The sequence below is a fragment of the Macrobrachium rosenbergii genome, chromosome 3 (assembly GCF_040412425.1).
Source record: "Macrobrachium rosenbergii isolate ZJJX-2024 chromosome 3, ASM4041242v1, whole genome shotgun sequence".
NCBI classification, from domain to species: Eukaryota; Metazoa; Arthropoda; class Malacostraca; order Decapoda; family Palaemonidae; genus Macrobrachium; species Macrobrachium rosenbergii.
In genome coordinates this window covers 88,117,543-88,137,043 of record NC_089743.1, presented here as the reverse complement: position 1 = coordinate 88,137,043, position 19,501 = coordinate 88,117,543, and the positions used below count along the sequence as shown (strand labels likewise).

At 38.7% G+C, this 19,501-nt stretch overlaps 1 protein-coding gene across 14 annotated transcripts in view; it reads left to right on the top strand.

Moving 5' to 3' along the window:
- Positions 1-207: 207 nt before the first annotated feature.
- Nc73EF (oxoglutarate dehydrogenase Nc73EF) overlaps positions 208-19,501 on the top strand; it is a 148,927-nt gene continuing 129,633 nt past the window's right edge. For 8 of the 14 annotated variants that reach the window (XM_067084508.1, XM_067084461.1, XM_067084500.1 and 5 more), the window contains exons 1-2: positions 208-324; positions 7,955-8,208. In XM_067084508.1, the coding sequence (XP_066940609.1) occupies positions 7,987-8,208 (222 nt within the window). In that variant the 5' untranslated portion in view covers positions 208-324; positions 7,955-7,986. Of the gene's footprint in view, positions 325-388; positions 546-893; positions 983-7,954; positions 8,209-19,501 lie in introns of those variants that run through there. The other 6 variants (XM_067084527.1, XM_067084437.1, XM_067084453.1 and 3 more) reach the window with 6 other exon arrangements.

Below are 19,501 nucleotides of genomic sequence, written 5' to 3'. Positions count from 1 at the left end.
TAGAGAACCCCAAGTCATTACTATTGAGAGAAAATGGCAACGTTTCCTTCAAGTTCCCTTTCATCAGAGAGCGTTATAATAATTTTACCAGACTGAAAAAGAAATTTTAATTTTGGCGATGAATGCGATACACAAATACATTCCAGTGGCTGCAGTTAATGTTGATGAACAGTATGGAGTGGGCTCTGAAATAGATTCTAGAAAATGTATCTGGCACCTGTTGTATTTCGTCATCGGTTAGCAGACATAGTCCAATCTCATATCACCGACGGTCGGGTAGAAGAAGACCGTTCAGTTCGAGGGAAACCCTCTTGACGTGTGGTGGTGAGTTACTCGTGTGTTTGTGTTGAATATGAGAAAATTTACGTGAATCCCATGCTATTTATGTGCATTATTTTGCTACGTGAATTCCTGTGCATATGTGGCGAGAGTTTGCAGCAAACAGTGGAAGCGTTGTTGTGTGTCCGTGTTTACTGTAGTCTAGCAGAAACCAGCTGATCATCTCGGGGAAGAGAGAGAGAGAGAGGAGTAAACACCCGTATACCGTAAATATAACTTCTCTCTCGGCAGGTCTCCAAGTGTGACATAGAAATCCGCCAATGGGCAAAGGGACGGTCGTCCCGATGCCGGTTAATCCAGTGCTTCTATTTGCAGACTCTCTGCTGGGCCCTTGACGCAAATTGCTGTCGAAAAATGCAATGGATTCCCTTGACGTGAAATGGTTGTGAAACACCCAGCACAGTACATTTTGTTTCACCTCTTCCGTTCTCGGCCTTATGCGCAGACCGGAGAGAGAGAGAGAGAGAGAGAGTGAGAGGCTCTCTTCTTCTTGCGTCACCAATCTTGCTTTGCTAATGCCCTGGCTGGTTATTATGTCACGAGTTTCTCATCTCATGAGTAGTCATTGTTGAGTTCTGGGAAACGTGATAGGGTTTAGGCCACGGCAGTGTAGGCTGTTGGAGGCCATTAGCACCTGGAAATGGTCAGGGACCTGATTGTATAGGTTTTAACACTGGTTAAGCAAAGCTGATATATCCCCCACCACTTAATTTAGCTTAATGGCCATACCCTAGCCCTTGCCTTTTTTTTTTTTATTGCCACTAGAGAGTAAATCTTACGTTTGGTTACCACTAGGTTTATTTTTCAGAAGACTCCAGCCACCTCCCACATAATTTATATTTTTCTTGGGTAAAACACATCAAAACAAAACACTTCTTCCCAATACATAACCTTCGCAAATGCTTCATAACAGAGAAAAATAATTAATCATATTACAACTTATAAGGTAAGACAATACCGGCCCTCCACCTCCCTTTATAGCTAAACACCCTTAGGTTACTTTAGGTTGGTATTTTTAGGTTCTTTCTAGTGCCCTATCATTTCATAGCCATTTTTGCATGAAAAACCCAAAATGGTTTTTCCTGCAGAAATGGCTAGCTGGAGTCTTTAGAAAAATTACCGGCAAGTGACTCAGATTGTTCATTTTATCTGCCCAATTAATAGATCTACTGCTAAAGTACTTACCAGCCAGTAGGTTCACAACCAGACTGTACTACAGCTTATACCTAAGGCTGTAAGCCATGAGACATGAGATTCTAGTACAAGTAAAATTATACTAATGGCTTAAAGTATGCACAGTACATACTTTTTATGCTTTCATCACAGTGAAATTTCATTAGTGAAATTGGAGTTGAACTATAAGCACACAAAATTTTCATTCCAGATCAAAGAAAAAAAATGGAGAAAGTGGGAATTCCTGTACAGTGTAGATTTAGATATATAACATGCTGCTGTTGCAACCATTGACTAATGGTTGCACCATTAGATATTTTGATTGCACAGGTAAAATAAATGATTTGGGATATCAGTCAGTAGGTATCAACATATTCTTCCAATCTATATAATTGCCAAAGTGGTATTGATGATATATTTCCAACATTTAAATAATTTGGGCATTTTATGCATTTAAACAAAAATTTAGGGCCAGTCTAGAAATTTACAAAAAATGCGGTCTGTATTACAGGTAGGCTAAGTGGTACCAGAAGAGTGGGAAGACCTACATGAATGACAAATATGAGAAGGTAGAGGATATAGCATGGGAAAGACAGGAATGGTGGAATTTTATAGAGACCCTTTGCATCACTTGTTGGAGGTGATGTGTATAATTATATATGGTATATAGGCTATATGTATGTATTTGTATATAAAATGTAGAGCCTTGGATCCAAATTTTATCTCTGGGAACTTCAGTTGCCCAGTAGTCCTAATTATTAAGCCTCTAGTGATTACAGTACTTTTTGAATTATTTGAAGTTAGCAAATTTACACAAGCATTATCCATAATTGTTATCTCAGAACTGAACACCCTGGATAGCTTGTAATATAGTCTGGATAATAATAACAGAAAAAACTGTTGGCCAGTTCATACTTTTAACAGATGGCAGTGCTAGTTGTCTATACAAGTATCCATGTAGAGTACTATCACAAGCAGATGGCATACAGTCTACTGAAGTCGATAAATTTAGTTTTATGTAAAGTATGGATGGTGAGTGATGAACCTCATAGTGATACATAAGAGGACTTGATGATTTGGTTTTTCTATTTCAGTTGTTTGAGAGGCTTTATTTTACTGGTTAATACTGGAAGTTGAATACTGTACCATCTCCCAAATGTGTTCATATGCAGCCTGATAAGCAATTTTGATCTCTCCCCTGACAGTGGAAGAAATGTAGCCTATATTGAATATTGAAATCTATGCATTTCTTGTCATTTGTTACGTTTTTTCTATAATTGATATATTACTACAAGGATGATATCAGGTACATTTTGGCTTTGTAGGTGCAAGTAGGCACAAAACTGCGTACAGCACTGTATGTTAAACAGGCAGATTATGACCTTTCAGGTCCATCAGTTTATCAAAAGGCTTCACTAGCATTCATAAAAATAAGATTCCTGAAAAATAAGAACTTATAAGTAGGCTATATTGAAGTGCAATATTTTCCACAGCCTTTAGTATCAATATACATAAGACAGTGTACACGTACTGTACATGGGAACTCGTGGGAAATGCTGTATAGTATTTATAGACCTTGAGAAGGTATTTTGCTCTGTATCAAGACAATGAGATGGACAATAGGGTGAGGTAACAAACACTCCCACATGCTCAAGAAAGATAAGCTTAGAAATTATCACAGATGCGTAATGCAGAATGGGTTTTCATTGTTTTAAAAAACAAAGTTTTAATCTCCTACAACTCAAAAATAAATTACCTATGCTTTACAAGGTAACACAGACAGTCTTGAGAGTGCATTTAAGCTAGGGTTTTTTAAAAAATAGGTACAAAAGGATTGAGTTGTTAGGAATACCATGGAATACATTAGAGAATATGGTAAATAGAAAGAATGACAAGTCAGTATTCAGTAATATTTTGTCAGCACGCTTGTTACACAGAATTGCATCAAAAACATTTAATTTCATATAAGTAACTTACCAAGTAATTACATAGCTATGGTTGCTAACTCGCCCAGCAGCCTGTATTTAAAAAAATCGCAGTAGCACTTCAATAGTTTAGTGTAGGTGACAAGCCCCACCCACTAACGGGAGTACTGGAAACGACTTAGCAGAAAATCTCAATCTGTTTCTGCCGGCTCCCGAGTAAACATTTGGGGGTTTGCAGCAGTCCTTGTTCATTGGTAGCCTTCAAGATTTGATAGCTTTCAGGATCAGTTTTCCCATTTTTTGTTGCTATTCTGTCTGATTCAAATTCATCTAGTTTTCGCTACTGTAGCGAAGGTTGCAAAATAGATTGATCAAATCTTCTTATGACACTTGTAGTAAGGAGAAATATAATTTGCAGTAATGTAGTAAGGAGAGAATCGTGCTGAATGTAATGATTGCCTGAGCGCCAGGTGCCAGCTCCCCGGCGCCAGGCACCCGCTTTCAAGCACCCGGCGCCAAGTGAGCTTAAGTGGAAGGTATTTAAATCTCACCTAGGCAAATTAGTGATAGAAAGCTTAGGAATCTCTTGTTCTCCTACTATCTCTTCACCTTGAAGGTGTCGAATTTTCTGGAGCCAGGAGGTACAATGTACCTGGAGTACCCACCCAGTTGATGGGTTGTGGTGTTTTCAGTGTACGTGAAAGCGTCGTCTGGTTGCTTTTTATACTGGTACTGTGCCCAGGGAAAGGGCACTTATATATGCTTTGCTAGCCATCGGTCCTATCCTTTGCTGCAAAGCTCCTATTTAAGTAGAGGTGCCCCATGGCTTTACCGCGTGCCACTACCGAGGCAGTATATTCACCTTCAGTAGCTCTCTTACCACGTAAGGAAACAACAAGCATTGTTTCAGTGCTAGCAGTTTTTCTATTTCAAAGTCATTACCGTGCCTTAATGTTTTGAATTAGAATATGTCCATGTATCCCACCCTCCTTTCAATGTGGGATTCAGCTATGTAATTATTTGGTAAGTTACTTACATGAAAATATCATTTTCACAATAAAATTAAGTTTCATATATACTTACCAAATAATTACAGAATTGCAGCCCACCCTCCTCCCCTCTCATGGACATAAGGGCACAAACAGAATAAGATTTTCTGCTAAGTCGTTTCCAGTGCTCCCATTTGTGGGCTGGGCTTGTCACTTACTCTAAACTATCGAAGTGCTACCGCAATTTTTTAAATAAAGGCTGCCACATGAGTTAGAAACTATAGCAATGTAATTACTTGGTAATTATATATGAAGCTTAATTTTATTATGAAAATGACATGTTCATTTGAACTACCTAACCTAGCTTTGTTGATGCACTACAAAAATATAGTAATAAAAAATCTAGTGAATATGGTGGTAGGTAAACCAGAATAATTTTGGATTCTCCAGGTTTATGGTGATGGGAAAAGAAACATGAAAAAGTTCAGGTGGGAAAATGGCACTATGGATGCTGTAGGCATGTTTTAGGGTTGAATGTAACGAAATTTACCTAATATGATAGATGCTACACGAGGTGCTTACATTTCAAAACTGCAAATAGTATCCTTTTTATGTTTACAGAGGTTTGGTAGTAAGAGGAAAGATGTCAGTGTTGCATGAATGATAGGCATTGGAGAAGTTAGAACTTTGCTATGGCTATCCGAAGTGGATACTGAATCAGGTAGGCTGAAGTGAGGGTAGTAAAAAATATGTAGGAACTAAGTAGACCATTGGAAAAAGAGATTACCCTGTTGGTACTTCTTTAAGGTTTTGAGACAAGGCCACTTGGAGGTTTTGAGGAGTTCTGAATACAAAATGCAAAGATTCACAGCAGAATGCATCGGGAAGTCACCGAGATCTCAAAATTTTAGAAGGTTTTGGTATATACTGTGATGAGAATATCAAGGAACAGTTAATTATCAAAGCCGTAGGTTTTACATTGGCGGGGTAAACCCAACAGAAGGGCGTAGCAGTACAAGGAAAAATATGGAAAACATGCATAGGCATAGATGAAGTCAACCTGCAATAATTCAGGCAGAAAGTGTATTAAAGAGAAGAGTGTGGAGACACTTCATTGCACTTTTAAATCTGTACAGGGAAGTACTGCCATAAAAGTGATGATGATGATGAAGAGAACTTCTTGGCAGTTCTCATATTTCCTCATTTGTCTTTTTTATTTGTTAATTCACTACACAGGTGCTATGTATATTAGCTACTTCACCAGCTTAGGTTAAGACCTTGAGCACATTTGGACATACAGTGCTGTATGTATTACATAAGTGCATTTCCCAGGTGTGCAAGTTTTTAGGATTTATAACATCTCAGTTTTCTTATCTGAGATTTGTTCTGTGCACATGTAAATTGCTTTTTTGTATTTCTATGTTTCTCCACATGTTTTGTGGTTATTTCTATTTCTTCTTAGCTTTGGTGGATGTTTAATGAGTTGTCAGTTTCAAGTTAACAGTTCCAGGATTGCAACTTGATTGAAAAATTAAATCTTAGTCGAGCCGTCTGTAGCAGAGACACCTTAATTATCAGAATTTTAAGGGTTGTCATTTTCCCTCGCATTGGTGTTGCACTTTGTCGTCATTTTGTTTTCTGTACTCTTGCTGTTGGAAGTTTGTATCATTTCTGTCAGAAAGATCTGCAAGTACAATAGTGTGCTTTATGACCAGTCTTTTTTCTATCCCTTACATGCTATTTGAATATCCTGTCCATTTGTTTCTGTATTTTTTGAAGTCCATTAAGAAGTCCATTTCTTTTTACTCTTTAGCATTGGGATTGGCAAAGTTGATGACTTAATAGCTCTTTGCCTTTTCAGTTGCTTGCGAAACAAACTACCTCAGATTGTTCATGAGTACTATCGCTTCTTTCACCATATTAAATTTGAACTTTGCATTATTCATCTTCACTGTGTATTTTGAGAGACAGCAAACAAAATTTCCCACTTTATGCTGCAGTTATGCCCTTTTTTAGTCTGCCACATGCATTGCAACTGTTATGCATCATTTTTAATTCATAAGTGTTAAGTATATCGAGCCTTTCTCAAGATGCCGTTATGTGTATAAATTGCAAAAATCATGTAGTATTCAGTGACTGCCTTTGAGCATGTTATGAATTTTACAAACTTATTCTCTCACTTTTGGCAAATTCCTTTTTAATTTATTTTTCCACTCTCATATCCTGTCCACTTGTTTCTTTTAGTTTTTGATATCCATTCTCTTTATGCAGCAATCCAGTTTTTTTTTATTTTGTTTTTATTTGGTCATTCATTTCACTTTTGAATAAAATTTTTTTAACTTTTTTATGATGCCATGGATAAGGTTATTTTTCACATTAGTCCTGTGCTTTTGCACAGCAAAGCCTCAACTTCAGAGCAGTATCAGGCCTATATATTGTGGGTGTAATAAACACATCAGACTTTTGTACTTACCATCATTGGTTTGCTAGGCTTTCCGTTTAAGGCGTGATACATTTGTGGGTAAATCTCTTCAAATTTAATGTAACGTAAAAGTTTTGTTTAAGCTAGACACTGTGTTGGATGTCTTGAAAATGCTCAAATGTATGGTATACTATACTAAAGCTCCTTATTACTGTACTTTATTTTAAAAGAGTTCTTTGTCAGCAACTTTTGTGTAATGAGATCAGTGCAAATTGTTTTTACTACTTTGTTTAGATAAACATCCAATATGAAAAGTATGGAAAGAGACCTAGGCAGGAAGGTTATCAAAATACTGTTATGTACTGTAATTGATTACCATACAGTACAGTACCTTATTTCATTGGACATATTGTTTACTAATTTAGAATGCGTTGTAATCTGGACTTCCATTTAGTGTTGAGATACTGCCTATGTATCCCATTAATATGTGTGAGTGTAGAGTGGCCTCAGGGTCACTTTCACTTGGACATGTGACCCTCAGCTCTATAGCTGTCACAAGATAGCCTCCCTGAGGTCAGCCAACCATTTATAGATCTGGTTTTTGCTTTATTTTTTACATGTTTGTCTTCTGGTTTGGAAAATGTTTAATTTTGAAATGTATTAAAGTGTCCTCTGTTTACTTGAAGTGCATAAGTGTTTATGGAAGTGTTGTTTGAGTGAGTTTCGCTCTTGCTAAATTATGCATATTCAGGAAATAAGAGAAAATTGGTGGAGGGAAATTACAAAGTAGTTTCGTGGCCAAGAAGTCAAATAGGCCTATATGCTGCTGTAGAAAGAAGTGATTGTGATCTGTTGCAAGATATTTATAGTTATGATGTTTCCAGTGTGTTGTGATGCCATATTGTCCGGTAGTTTTTATTTTATATTCATCTACTGTGATGTTTGTACAGTAAGAAAGTTGTTTTGCCTTACCATTTCATTTAATAGCAAAATTTCAAAGCTGGTTTCAGTTTTAGCTGTTGAAAACATTATTAGTTAAAGCTGGACTATTATATTATTGTTTTGTGTTTTAAAAGGTTTTAAAAGTATTTATTTTTGTTTTACAGTTGTGGGCAGAGTAGCCCATTAGTTATAAACAATGAACAGGGCTCGCATGGTATCAAAGCTTCTAAGCCAGGCACCACCAGGAACTCCCCTGGTGGCTGTCCGAGCCTGGCTTGGTGTTGGTGCGAGAGGAAAGGCCTCCGCACCACCGCCACCTACTGCTCTGGCGGCAGAACCCTTCTTAAATGGATCCTCATCCAATTATGTGGAGGAAATGTACACTGCTTGGTTACAAGACCCAAAAAGTGTCCATCAGGTGAGTCGAGTTTATTATTTTGTTAATATTTCTGTTTATATGAATACATAGTACAGTACTGTGTAGAACACCAAAGCTTTATTAGGTATCCAAGTACAGTAGGCTACACTTTGGGACTTCATTACTTCATTACATTTCAGTTATTTACTAACATTACACATACATACTTATAGATTTTGTTAGAAGTGAAAACTGTTCTGCACTGTATTTGATAACTAGCCTCAGTAGTACATCATTCTATGAGATTTTGTTGTACAGTAATTGAATATAGATATAGTATTTGCTTTCTCATTTCAAATGTATAAATTAAGGAAATGTAAAGTAGAGGGTACTTCCATTATTTCTTTGTGAGGTGAATGTTGCTATGGGTGTGCTTATTGTTATGGGTAACCACATTTTTATCTTTGTATCTTTTATTAAAATGCCATGTTATTTGAATTAAACCATCTTAAGAGTTTATCACTTTGACTTTATTTGGCAACCATCTTATGTTGGAGTAGATGTTAGTACCTAACTGTTACTCATTGAGGAGTCGTATAAAATTTAAAATTCTCTTCTGGTTGCTCTTATTTTTCAAGTGAGTCACGAATGAACAATTATAGTATGGTACGGGAATTTCGAGATTTTTAAACAAGAAAGCAGACTTTCATATCAGACTATTTTGTGACATACAGTCTAACAACAGCTTTTTTTATTTGAGTACAAAAAATTATATGTTTTATAAGGACTACTTACTTTATAATATGAAGCTAATAAACACTGACAGTATGTGTTCAGGCTTGTACAAAAGAGTGTTGCAGTGACCTTTACTATTTAATGTATATCACATAACTACTGTAATGCTTTGTTTTTTTCTGAAAGTAAGATATCTATAACAAAGTGCCTGTTTTATCGTCTGAAGAGTTAAATACAGTTCCCAGTATTGGATGTTCATCCACCTGTTTGGTTTTGAATATGAATGGTGTGAACTGCAAAAAAAAGTTAATTGATTACAATCATTACAGGCATTGTAACTATAACTGTAATTAATTCCTCCCCCCTCCAAAAAAAAAATCAGACTATTCAAGTAGTTTACAGGCATAAAATTCCATCTCATATAAAGTCTCACTTATATACCAAGGGAATCAAGAATCAAGAATTTGGCATCCTAGTTGTTCACTGAAGTGGTTATGTATAAGAAAAACATGGACATTTTATGGATATTGCTCATTGAATTTCTGCATTAAAAGTTTGTAAACTTGTATTATAAGATTATTGTTAACATTAAAATAAAAAAAATTCCTAATTGGAAGTTAGCCTTCTGTCCACAGTACTTTGTTCTAAAGAAATGAAAGACAATTTCTTTTCAGGTGGAAAGTATTGTGCCTCATTTGCTTGTGTTAAAAATATGCCAGCTTGCTAGAATTTCATGGCTACTCATCGGTTGAATGAACTTGTTTTTTTGTTGTGAGGGGAAACTATTATTTTTGTATATGTAACTTACCAAGTAATTACATAGCTATACATTCCATTTGCACGGCAGTTAAAAATTTGAAGTTTGAGGTAGCGATTCATTTGTTTATAGAGTAGGTAACTACCCCGCCCTCTATTGGGGAACAATAGGTACAATGTAACAGCAATTGTCACTACTTTTCTGCCAGCTTTACCATCAACACTGAATGGTTTGGTGGTTGAATTTGATGTTTTTTCTTCACTTTTCCCGAGGATTTGGTGAAGTACCCATTATTTTGGTAGTGTTTCAGCTTGGCCTAGTGGTTTTTCTACAGTTTATTTATGATGTCTGATTCCGGTTCATCAAGTATTAGGTATTGTAGGGAGGGTTGCAAGACCCGAATGACCAAAGTAACCTACGGTAGTCATACAATCTGTGCAAAATGTAGAGGACAAGAGTGTTCGGTAGGTCTTACTTGTGACGAATGTGTTGGATGGGATGAGAAGAAATGGAAGGTTCTCTGGTCTTATTTGGATAAGGTAGGTAGAGATAGGAAAAGGAAGGCGGCTGTTAGAATAGAAAGTAGAGTTTAGAGAGTAGAGCTTACAATGTAGAGCCTGTCACTAACATTCAACTCATTGACCATAACATTCCTTCTTCTCCTGCCCTTGCATTATCCCCTAGCCTTAGTCCTCCTAATAATTCTCCATCTACTCCTACTCTTGGCTCCCATGCTTCAGATCTGTAGCCAGCCTCGAGAGTAAGTTCGATTGTAAATTCGAGCTCGTAGTTAATATTGTGTCTTAGTCGGGTAAATCGCTTAAAGTCCTTATGGACGAAGTGCAGAGTATTAAACAAGTGTCGGTGCCAGTGGAGGAGGTGGCTGTCCATCCCGCTGACGCTCCCAGACGAAGGTCACTGTCACACTCCCCTGAACCTGGGAGCAGACATACCAGAGGTCCAAAGGAGGTTAGCAGGGTTTGCCCATGGCCAGTTGCCCCCTCATCCGACTCAGTTCTTCGTAATTCTGACAGCCGTTGGAAAGGCATCACAGTTAGTGCCCACCATTTATCATCTGACTCTGATAGTGACTGCAGTATAGTGCTAATCAGAGGCATTTTTGGTACTTCCCTGGTGAATCTCGTCCCTTGAAGAGATTTCGTGATAGAGACGCCTCTCCCTTTCTCCAAAGCGTGCCAGAGAGAGTTCTGCTAGTCCACAACAGGGTTGCAGTACATGGTGCAGCCCCGTTCGTCCTTCTTCCAAGCGTTCACATGCTGAACTTCATCACTCGGCTCATAAGTGCTCTTCTAAGAAACATTCCTCTTCTACCAGGCGCCCACATGAGCGTCCTGAGTGTTTGCCAGACCGCCTCCCAGTCAGCGAGTGCCCGTCTTGTACTCTGAAGCACCTGCCTCAAGCCAGCTTGGCTCCCACAAAGCGCTCGACGCCAACTGTCCACCTGACTTCCACTAAATGCACACCTACGTTATCGTCTCCTGCTCGCATGCCTGAAGATCCTTCTTTCACGCATATCAAGAAGCAGTTTGAAGATGTTTTGGGCCTTCTGTATAAGGCTCCCCCTTCACATAAGCCTTCTCAAGACCTTACTTTGTCTTCTGTTTCTTCAGAGGAGGAAGTAGTAGTACTGTACCAGACCCTCCTCCTACGACTTATGCTTCCCTGATGAGATATCTTTTGGCAACCTTCCCCTCTCACTCCCAACCAGCTGCTCCAGTGTTGCCTGCTTCCACGTTCCTTCTGAGAAACCCAGCAGATTCTAGTTCGCCCCTACCGCAGATGGTTCTCTCTTCGTCTGCGCGAAAGGCACTTGGATAGGTAGAGGATTGGTTGTCCGTTAAGAGGGAATGAGGGAAGGCCACTTTTGCCTTTAATTTTGCTAGATTGACAGCCAAGAGATATCTCTCTTACACAACCAGAAAAGCTCCTTCCTTGGGAGATGCTGCCTCTTCCCAAGGTGACTTCTCAGGTCTGATAGACTCAGCTCATTGCTCGGCTTTTTCTTCTGCTAAAGTTTTCTTCACTTCTTCGGAGTTTGTATCATCTTTTGGAGCACTTGTTTAAAGTACTGGAAGTCTTCAGCTTTCTGGACTGGTTGATAGGAGCCTTCGCCAGGAAAATAGAAGATCATGATGTTTTAGTGCCCAACTTGGCCTGCGGATTGGCTGGGCGTTTTATCTTGTGTGGATAAGGCAGTGACTCCGAAGTTACGGGTCTTTTCGCCATAGGAGTTTTGAAGAAGAGGGCGTTGTTGTGCTCCTCAAGTGTTTACTTGTGTTCTCACCCCTCTCACAATAGATGCTGTTACGAATCTTGAACTAACTGGGATCGAATCCTGTAAATTGTGAAATTTGCCAGTGCAAGAGTGAATCAGGGTTTCCAGTAGCCTGGACTTGGACCATAGGCCATTCCATTATGTTCTGTGCCTTACCTAGACTGGTGAGTGACCAACTACTGTGTTTCTCCAGAACCTCTAAATTATATCTTGAAGTGCACCTTTGCAGGAGATAGAACAGTGCTGTAAAGGAGAATAAGATAATAAGTGTCTGTTAGGATCATGTAGGAAGAAGGCTCAACAAAGCTTGTAAGGGAAGCATGGTTGACAGATTTTGTTTTGAAAAAGATTCTGAGTATTACCTCATGGTTTTCAACATATTTTTTTTTCATGTAGTCTTAATTTTTTTTTAGCTTACATGCAGTTGAATAATATAAATATGACGATTAAGTTAATCTTTTAGATATAAGTTTTCTTACATTGTGTATATACAAAATATCATGTACAATGTTATTGGATGTGGCACAGTTGCTGTTGATAATTTATGATAGTAGAAAATGGGGTACAATTTTTAGAAAAACTGTATATGAAACAAATAAGAAATCTGAGTTCCTCTCACTGATGGACTTTTAAACCACCCCAGACCAGAACCATGGATTAGAAGCAGCACTGTTAATGCTACCTGGAGGTTTGCATTAAAATTTAAATAAATGCAGAAAAATGAAAACAGGCCCTTATGGGCATATTTTGTAAATTTGATACAATTAGTGAGTAAATCTAGTGGGTTGCTAATTTGTTTCTTATATCCGTTTTATAAATGTGAATATGCTCATCATTTTTACTTTGGAGACTGAAAACAAGCAGTGATTTTTCTATTTATTTTTTGTATGATTTGTTATGCACCATCACTGCTTTAGTGCACCTCTCAGAACATCAGCACTTGGATTACCGGTATATAAATTTTCTGATAAGGTTTGCTTCTCTTTACTTTTGCATCTCATTTTGTTAGGGACCATATGGTCTTGTGCTACATTTGCAGGTGAACATTTTTTGTGTGTTATCAAGAGTTTGAATGCTACCATAGGAGTCATGTTGACTGCTTTTTGGTTGATAGCTCAGTTGTCTAAGGTTTATGTATTGCTGTTCCCCAGTTGCTTCTTTGGCCAGCTTCCACATTAGTCATGTGCCAAGTACTCTTGTGCCCTTCTAGATGAACTGAATGTTTCAAGGTTTTTGGATCATTTCTTAGTTTAAAGTGTGGTGTTATGTTGCTACAGTTTACTTATTAGATTCAGAACTGCCTGATTATGCTTTATATTATGTGACAATTGCCATGGATATCATACTGCAGTAGAGCATGAAAGGGAAGAGATCCCAGTGGACATTTGTAATAAAATTGTATTTTTTACAATCCAATTTCGTCTTCATAACTGATAGAGAACTGTGGCTAGAAGGCATTGTAAAATGAAGCACAAGATTTTTTTTTTTAAATTATTTGACTTAGTATATGATGTGTTGGAAAGCATGATGGTGTAGTGATTATACTGCAGTTGATACTGTAACCTGTAATAGACTTCTTGATTACTTGGAAAAGAAAGGGGTTTAAGGGACAGTGACCTGCAGTTTTAATGATTCACCAAAATGTAGGAGACCGGATAGTCCTCTGAAGATGCTGTCTCATTGTCATCATTATATGGGTAAACAAATGATGTATAAGATCTCCCTCAGTAGCTAATTCCGTTTTATTCTCTCTTTAGCCAGTTTAGAATAGTGAGAATCTCCCTGCAGAATTTCTTGTTCAGATCCATATCTGCTGGAGAGAGTTGCCAGTCCTGAGACATTCTTTGCTTCAACTTTTGTGGCACTGAAAGGCAACCAGCCTGCAGAAGACATACTTCAGACTTCAGACTTGGAGAATATCCTCAATCATTGATTGTTAGGAAAGACGAATTTAGGGCTCTAATGGGATGATCAAAGCACTACTTTTCCCTCATTCTTCCATTTAAGGTATAATATCTACAGTTTTGCCCTTCTGAGCATCAAAGCTCTTGTTTTGAAGAGTTGCTCTCATTGTTATGTCTTTCATCTGCTGCCAAATCATCTTACAGTGTTTAAGAAAGGTGTTTGATATTTAAAATCTTGCAGACCTGATTCAGAATCTTGAAGAACCAAGCCTCATCCTTCAGAGCCTTTAGGTCTTTGGTTGTCTTCTCACTGGACTGCTCCACCTTCAAAACTTTCATTATTAATATCAAACCTTGCTGTCTTCAAGGATGTATATGATTCCTTGGTTTTTATGGGGTTTATTGGAGGGTCTAGGTATCATTGGCAACCTTTAGAAAGTGTTTTAGTTGGAGAGGTCTGACCGTCTGCTGTCCTCTGGTTTGGGATAGTAAATGGCCTTGAATGGAAGATGCAGCAGTGGGGCTTGATCTTCCAGAAAAGAGTTTACTGAAGGTCTTGGAGGCAGGGGCTTAACCAGTCGAACCACTAAAGAGTTGTTAAGTTGCAACTAATTGTCACTATAGTCTTTCCTTTGAAATTTCTTCTTGTTTGTCTTCCTTATACCTACCATGCTGTCTTTTTTAACTTCCCTTATGGCATGAATTCCTTTAGTTACTCCCTGAATAGTGCTGGTCACTCACAGCAAAAGAAATGTGATAACCATCCCACTAACTGAAAGATAAAAATGCTCTGAATTAGTGATAAACTCACAAAGCGCACACATCAAAATGGTATAAAATAAAAAAGCAAAATGGAGAACAAAACCAAATGGATGTCATGCCACAGCAATATATAACACAACCAATATTCTTCAGAAGTCACTGGAAGTAAGACGCATTGCTGTCTGGGGTAGTGGAGCGTGAGTTGGGCATGCAGTAGGATTTCCCTTCACGATATGTCACGTGTGTGACTTGGAACGGTTTGCATGTCAGTTGTGTGGCTTGGGACTGTTTGCATGGAGTAAGGGTTATTATGACATGGGTTTGTAAGAGCAACTGTTTTATAAAAAAGAAATTTCTTTTCATCGTTACTTGATGTGGGTAGTTCATTTTGAAGTTAATTTGAAGGAACCTCATCTTCAGTAAAAAATCTGTAAGCATTTGCAGTTCCAAGATTCAGACATACTGCCTCCACATAGTTCTCGTAATGCAGTACTGTACACCTGTTTTTCAAGGTTACAACCAACCCTGAACGAGTTGGAAAAATAGTTATGATATGGTAATTTGGTTGATTGTAAAAGAATCATTTGCTATATAAACCCTTTAATTCCTGAGTTGAAATTCAGGAGTGAGGACAAAGCGGATGAGCTTCAGATGATTAAAGTAGATCTAGATGCAATAAGTGCAGTACCTGTAGATGACAGACATTAAAGTTAATGATGACCTTGGAAATCGAGTCAGCTTCCATAAATAATGAATTCAGTGGAATATATTACCCCAGATTGTGACACATGCCAAACATCTGAAGCATAAAGGCTGGTGCCTGAGAAAAAGCACAACACCATGTGAGTCAAAGGGAAGAGGGATGATGGTGGGAGAAAAGAATCAAAAAGAAATGCAAAAACCAAGAGTTAGTGCTGAAAAACTCAGACTTCAAAGATCCCCTGAGGTCAGGCCCCCACTGACACCAACTTCTTGACTCAAGAGAGCTTCTGTTTTTTGTGGAGTATGGAAAGTCAGTCTGTAGATATATGGAAGACCCTAGGGAGCAGGAGGAGCAAATTAGGACGATAAGGTTGAGGCATCTATATTAAAGATGGCGAAGCAAGGGAAACTGATACAGGCACTCTGTAGATAGCATGAAATCGAAAGGGAAGAGCAGGGGCCAAGGAGTTGCGACAGACATCCACCATACAGTAGATTTATCAAAACTCCCCTTGGAAACCTGAAGGAGCAGTGCTTTGCCGAAAGAAGCACAGTGGACAGGCCTGAGAAGGATGTTCCTCACAACATGATTGTGACTACCGGAATGCATTTTGAAATATGAATGTAGAGAACGAAAATAAGCTTAAGTGAGAGGAAAACAGCAATTCCTAGCCATAACCACTGCTAACTGAATGACCTGCAAGCGATTGCTGCGCCTGAACTCCAGCTCTTGCCTTTCTGGGGGCTAAACTCAATGCAAAATGTAGCGCCTAACCAACCCAACACGATACCAGCAATCAAATGAGGGACCAGGGTAGAGGAGACAACCAGGCAAAGGCAAGAGCCATCTTGAGAACAGGTCTGGATCCAAGAATACCTCTAAGGTGAAAAGTAGATAGAGAAATGTGACAACTGCTGCTCAGATGATTGCCAAATAAAAAACGGCTGGTCTTGACTCCCAGAGTAGGGTGAAAAGTGTCAAAATGTGGCCTTGATAGATAAACCAGTAGCGCCACCCTGACACTTTTGTCAAACAGAAGAGTGACAGCAAAATACCTTATAATTAAAGAAAAGCAGGTGTGTTGAGGATCTTTAATAGGAGAGTTGTGCTGTAAATAGTTAAGAGTGCCAGCAAGGAGGCCAAAATGAACAAAGTGAGCAGGATTTAAGGACTGAGTCCAGAAGGGCCTGAAGAAGAAAATTGAAGAAGCACATCAGATAGGGCGAGCAGATTGAGTAGAATGAGCAGGAAAGGAACCATTTGAGATGCAATAGAAGAGAAACAATCAAATGCTGTAACTCATGGTAATGAGTGGCAAGAAAAGAAGAGCCTGCAGGATGAGGTGAGCAGTAGGAAGACTGAAGGGGCTTGAGGGAGACACTGCCCTCAGGGACAGTTTAAGAGCATGACAAAGCTGGGGATCAATTGACTTGCATCTCAAGAACCAGATAATCTGGATCAGCAAGAACAGAAGTTAAGATGATCCTTAATGTGGCTCCAGGAACTCCTAGGCAATTAGGGACTTGGTTTCAAGAGAAAAGGGGGAGGAATCTCATGGTAGTAGCAATGCATGCCAGTGATGAACCTTAAATCTGGATGAAGCAGTAGAAGCCTAGACTAAAAATCGAATGCACTCCCAAGGGCAACAAAATGCACTGGTGTACCAAAGGGTGTCAGAGGTAGTTGTGAAAGATTAAGGAACATTGGAAAACCAAGGCACCTGATATGGGGCAAAGAAGGGGCTTGGGGTGGGGCTGCTGGGAATCTGAAGCAGAGAACACAAGGGCAAACAAGGACATGAGGAAAGACAAGCACATGAGTCTGCTAAGTACCTGAGTCAGTTGGGTACATAGGAACTGAGCACAGAGGCAGGCGAGTGTATGAGAGTCTTAAAATCTGTACAGTCATCAAGGCCTGTCAAGTTTAGGGAATCATGAAGAGAACCTGCAGACATAAAAAAAAACAGGAGCGGGGCCTTTAAAGGCTATACTGAAGGAGAGCCAGTGCCATTGACAGTGAGACAACAGGAGAAGCAGGGGTGCAGTGAAATATGAACTTTTGACCAACTCTGTAACATGGCCAGTAGTTCTGAGAGGGAAGAGTCACCTTCACTGTGTGGACAAGAAGTGTAACCTTATGAAGAATGGTTGCAGGTTTAAAATGAAAAATCTCCAAAAAGGGAAACATCCATTCCATTCCATGTCATCCTGTTGGAGGATCAAACACATGCCTAATCAGTCTAGAGGTGAATGTGCTGCTAATCATACTAAGAGGCCAGAAAGGGAAGGAATGGGATACAGATGAAGAGACCCTAAAACACATTCCAATGATGGGAAGATCTGAAGAAACATCCAAGCAAGGGACCGAGATATGAGAAAAAGGAGGTCCCCTGTGCAAAACCTTCTTAATCGGTGGGTGGCAAATATCGAGATGCTGAAGCCTGCCTAGATGAGACTGATGAGACTTGAGAGACAGACAAGGTTGCAGCGCTACCCATTTCAGGATTCGTGTTGTCATTTGATATTGGTGAAGAAAAGGTGCCATTAGTCAATTTTAATGTTACTTTTTTAGTAAAAGTATAAGTAATTGATTGTAACAAAGATTATTTTGTACTGACCAAATACAAATCATATGCTCAAGTTTGTTGGGATGGTTGTGGAAATTCCCCCATACCTGTCTATAGAAAAAATTATTATTTTTTCTAATTTCTATCATTCATTTACTGGCTTGCCACCTTTAAAAATCTGCTGTCAAAGCTGTTATTTACATCGTAGGTGCTGACAGATCAACTTTAATGGTGTTATACATAGGAACTGCTGCATCCAATTTTCAGATAAGACCAGTTGTATGTCTAAGTATCGGACATTGGAAAGCTCAGATTCAATTCATATTGAAATCCATAGTATCTGCACTTGGGTACTCAAGGCTGCTTCAAATCTGTACAAGTCAAAGGTGATGAACCATTTCTCTCTCTCAGCCCTTAGACTTGATAACAAATTATGATAAAGATTCAGGCAAGACCAACTAAAAAGTTCTGATGAGAGACCTATTAATTAGTAATTATCCATCACTAATCTCATTGATGGGGACATTACCAAAGATGCACCTGTAATGACTAGGTTAAGTAAACCCATTCCCTTAATTGATTTTGTTTCATTTTAAAATCCAGTGAATGGCTGGTCTTGGAGAAGAATAACGAACATGATAACAAATTGAAATTGATTAAACTTGCTGTTTGATTATTTGGCATTCATTCCTCTCAACGAGAGTGCCATATTCTTGTGAACCATTGGTTGCACTGAAGGTTCATGGTACTACTCCTTAAGTCCCAGTCTTACTTTTCATATTATCTCATTGTTTTGCTACGTAGCATTCTAGCTACTATATGTCCTGCACTACTTTTCACTCCCATAAAAATGAATCATTCTGGCAAGCTGTTATGAGTTCACAGACATAATTGGTATCCGTCAAACAAGTCATAAAAATGTGCAAAGCAGGCCTCCACCTGATTTTATCAGGTATTTAACCTACCAGTAGGTAATCTAGGAGTTAGCATTTTATAGAGAGGCTTACTAACAAGGCCACATATTCCCTGTAAAGTTAGGCTTGACAAAAACAATAATTGTAATAATTTGACAATTTTGGGGGGAAATACTCTGATGTTTTTTATTCATATTAGGAATTGTGTGTATGTCATTATGCCAGTCAACAATTATCACTGGCTGCCTACCTCAGCTCACCCTCCTTGAAAATGCAGTTTGATGTGATGCTGGTGCACAGTCTTGACTGTGCAGGACTGATTAACCAGACCCGACGATGGCAAATCAATAGTCCAGGTGCCAGAACCTCACCGCATCAGTGCAGGCAAAAGAAATTTTACATAAGCAATAGAGAGGAGAAAATTATTTGGATTTGGGTCACAATGCTGTACAGTATTTCAATTTTTTTCACTAATTTAGGAATGATCTTCCTCCCTCATTTGAAGATATTTTGAGTTTTAGGATTGATCGAGTAGGTGATATTTATCAACTGGTGTAGTGCAGTCTTCCATCATTATTTTCCACCGCATTGCTATACTTTATTGTCATCGCAATAGGTGCCAGGATGTATCTGTTAAAAATGGTTTATTTCCATTGTGAACTGTTCCCTGCATTCTTATTTGGGCGTTATTCCCCCTAGTTTCTTGGCTTATGTTG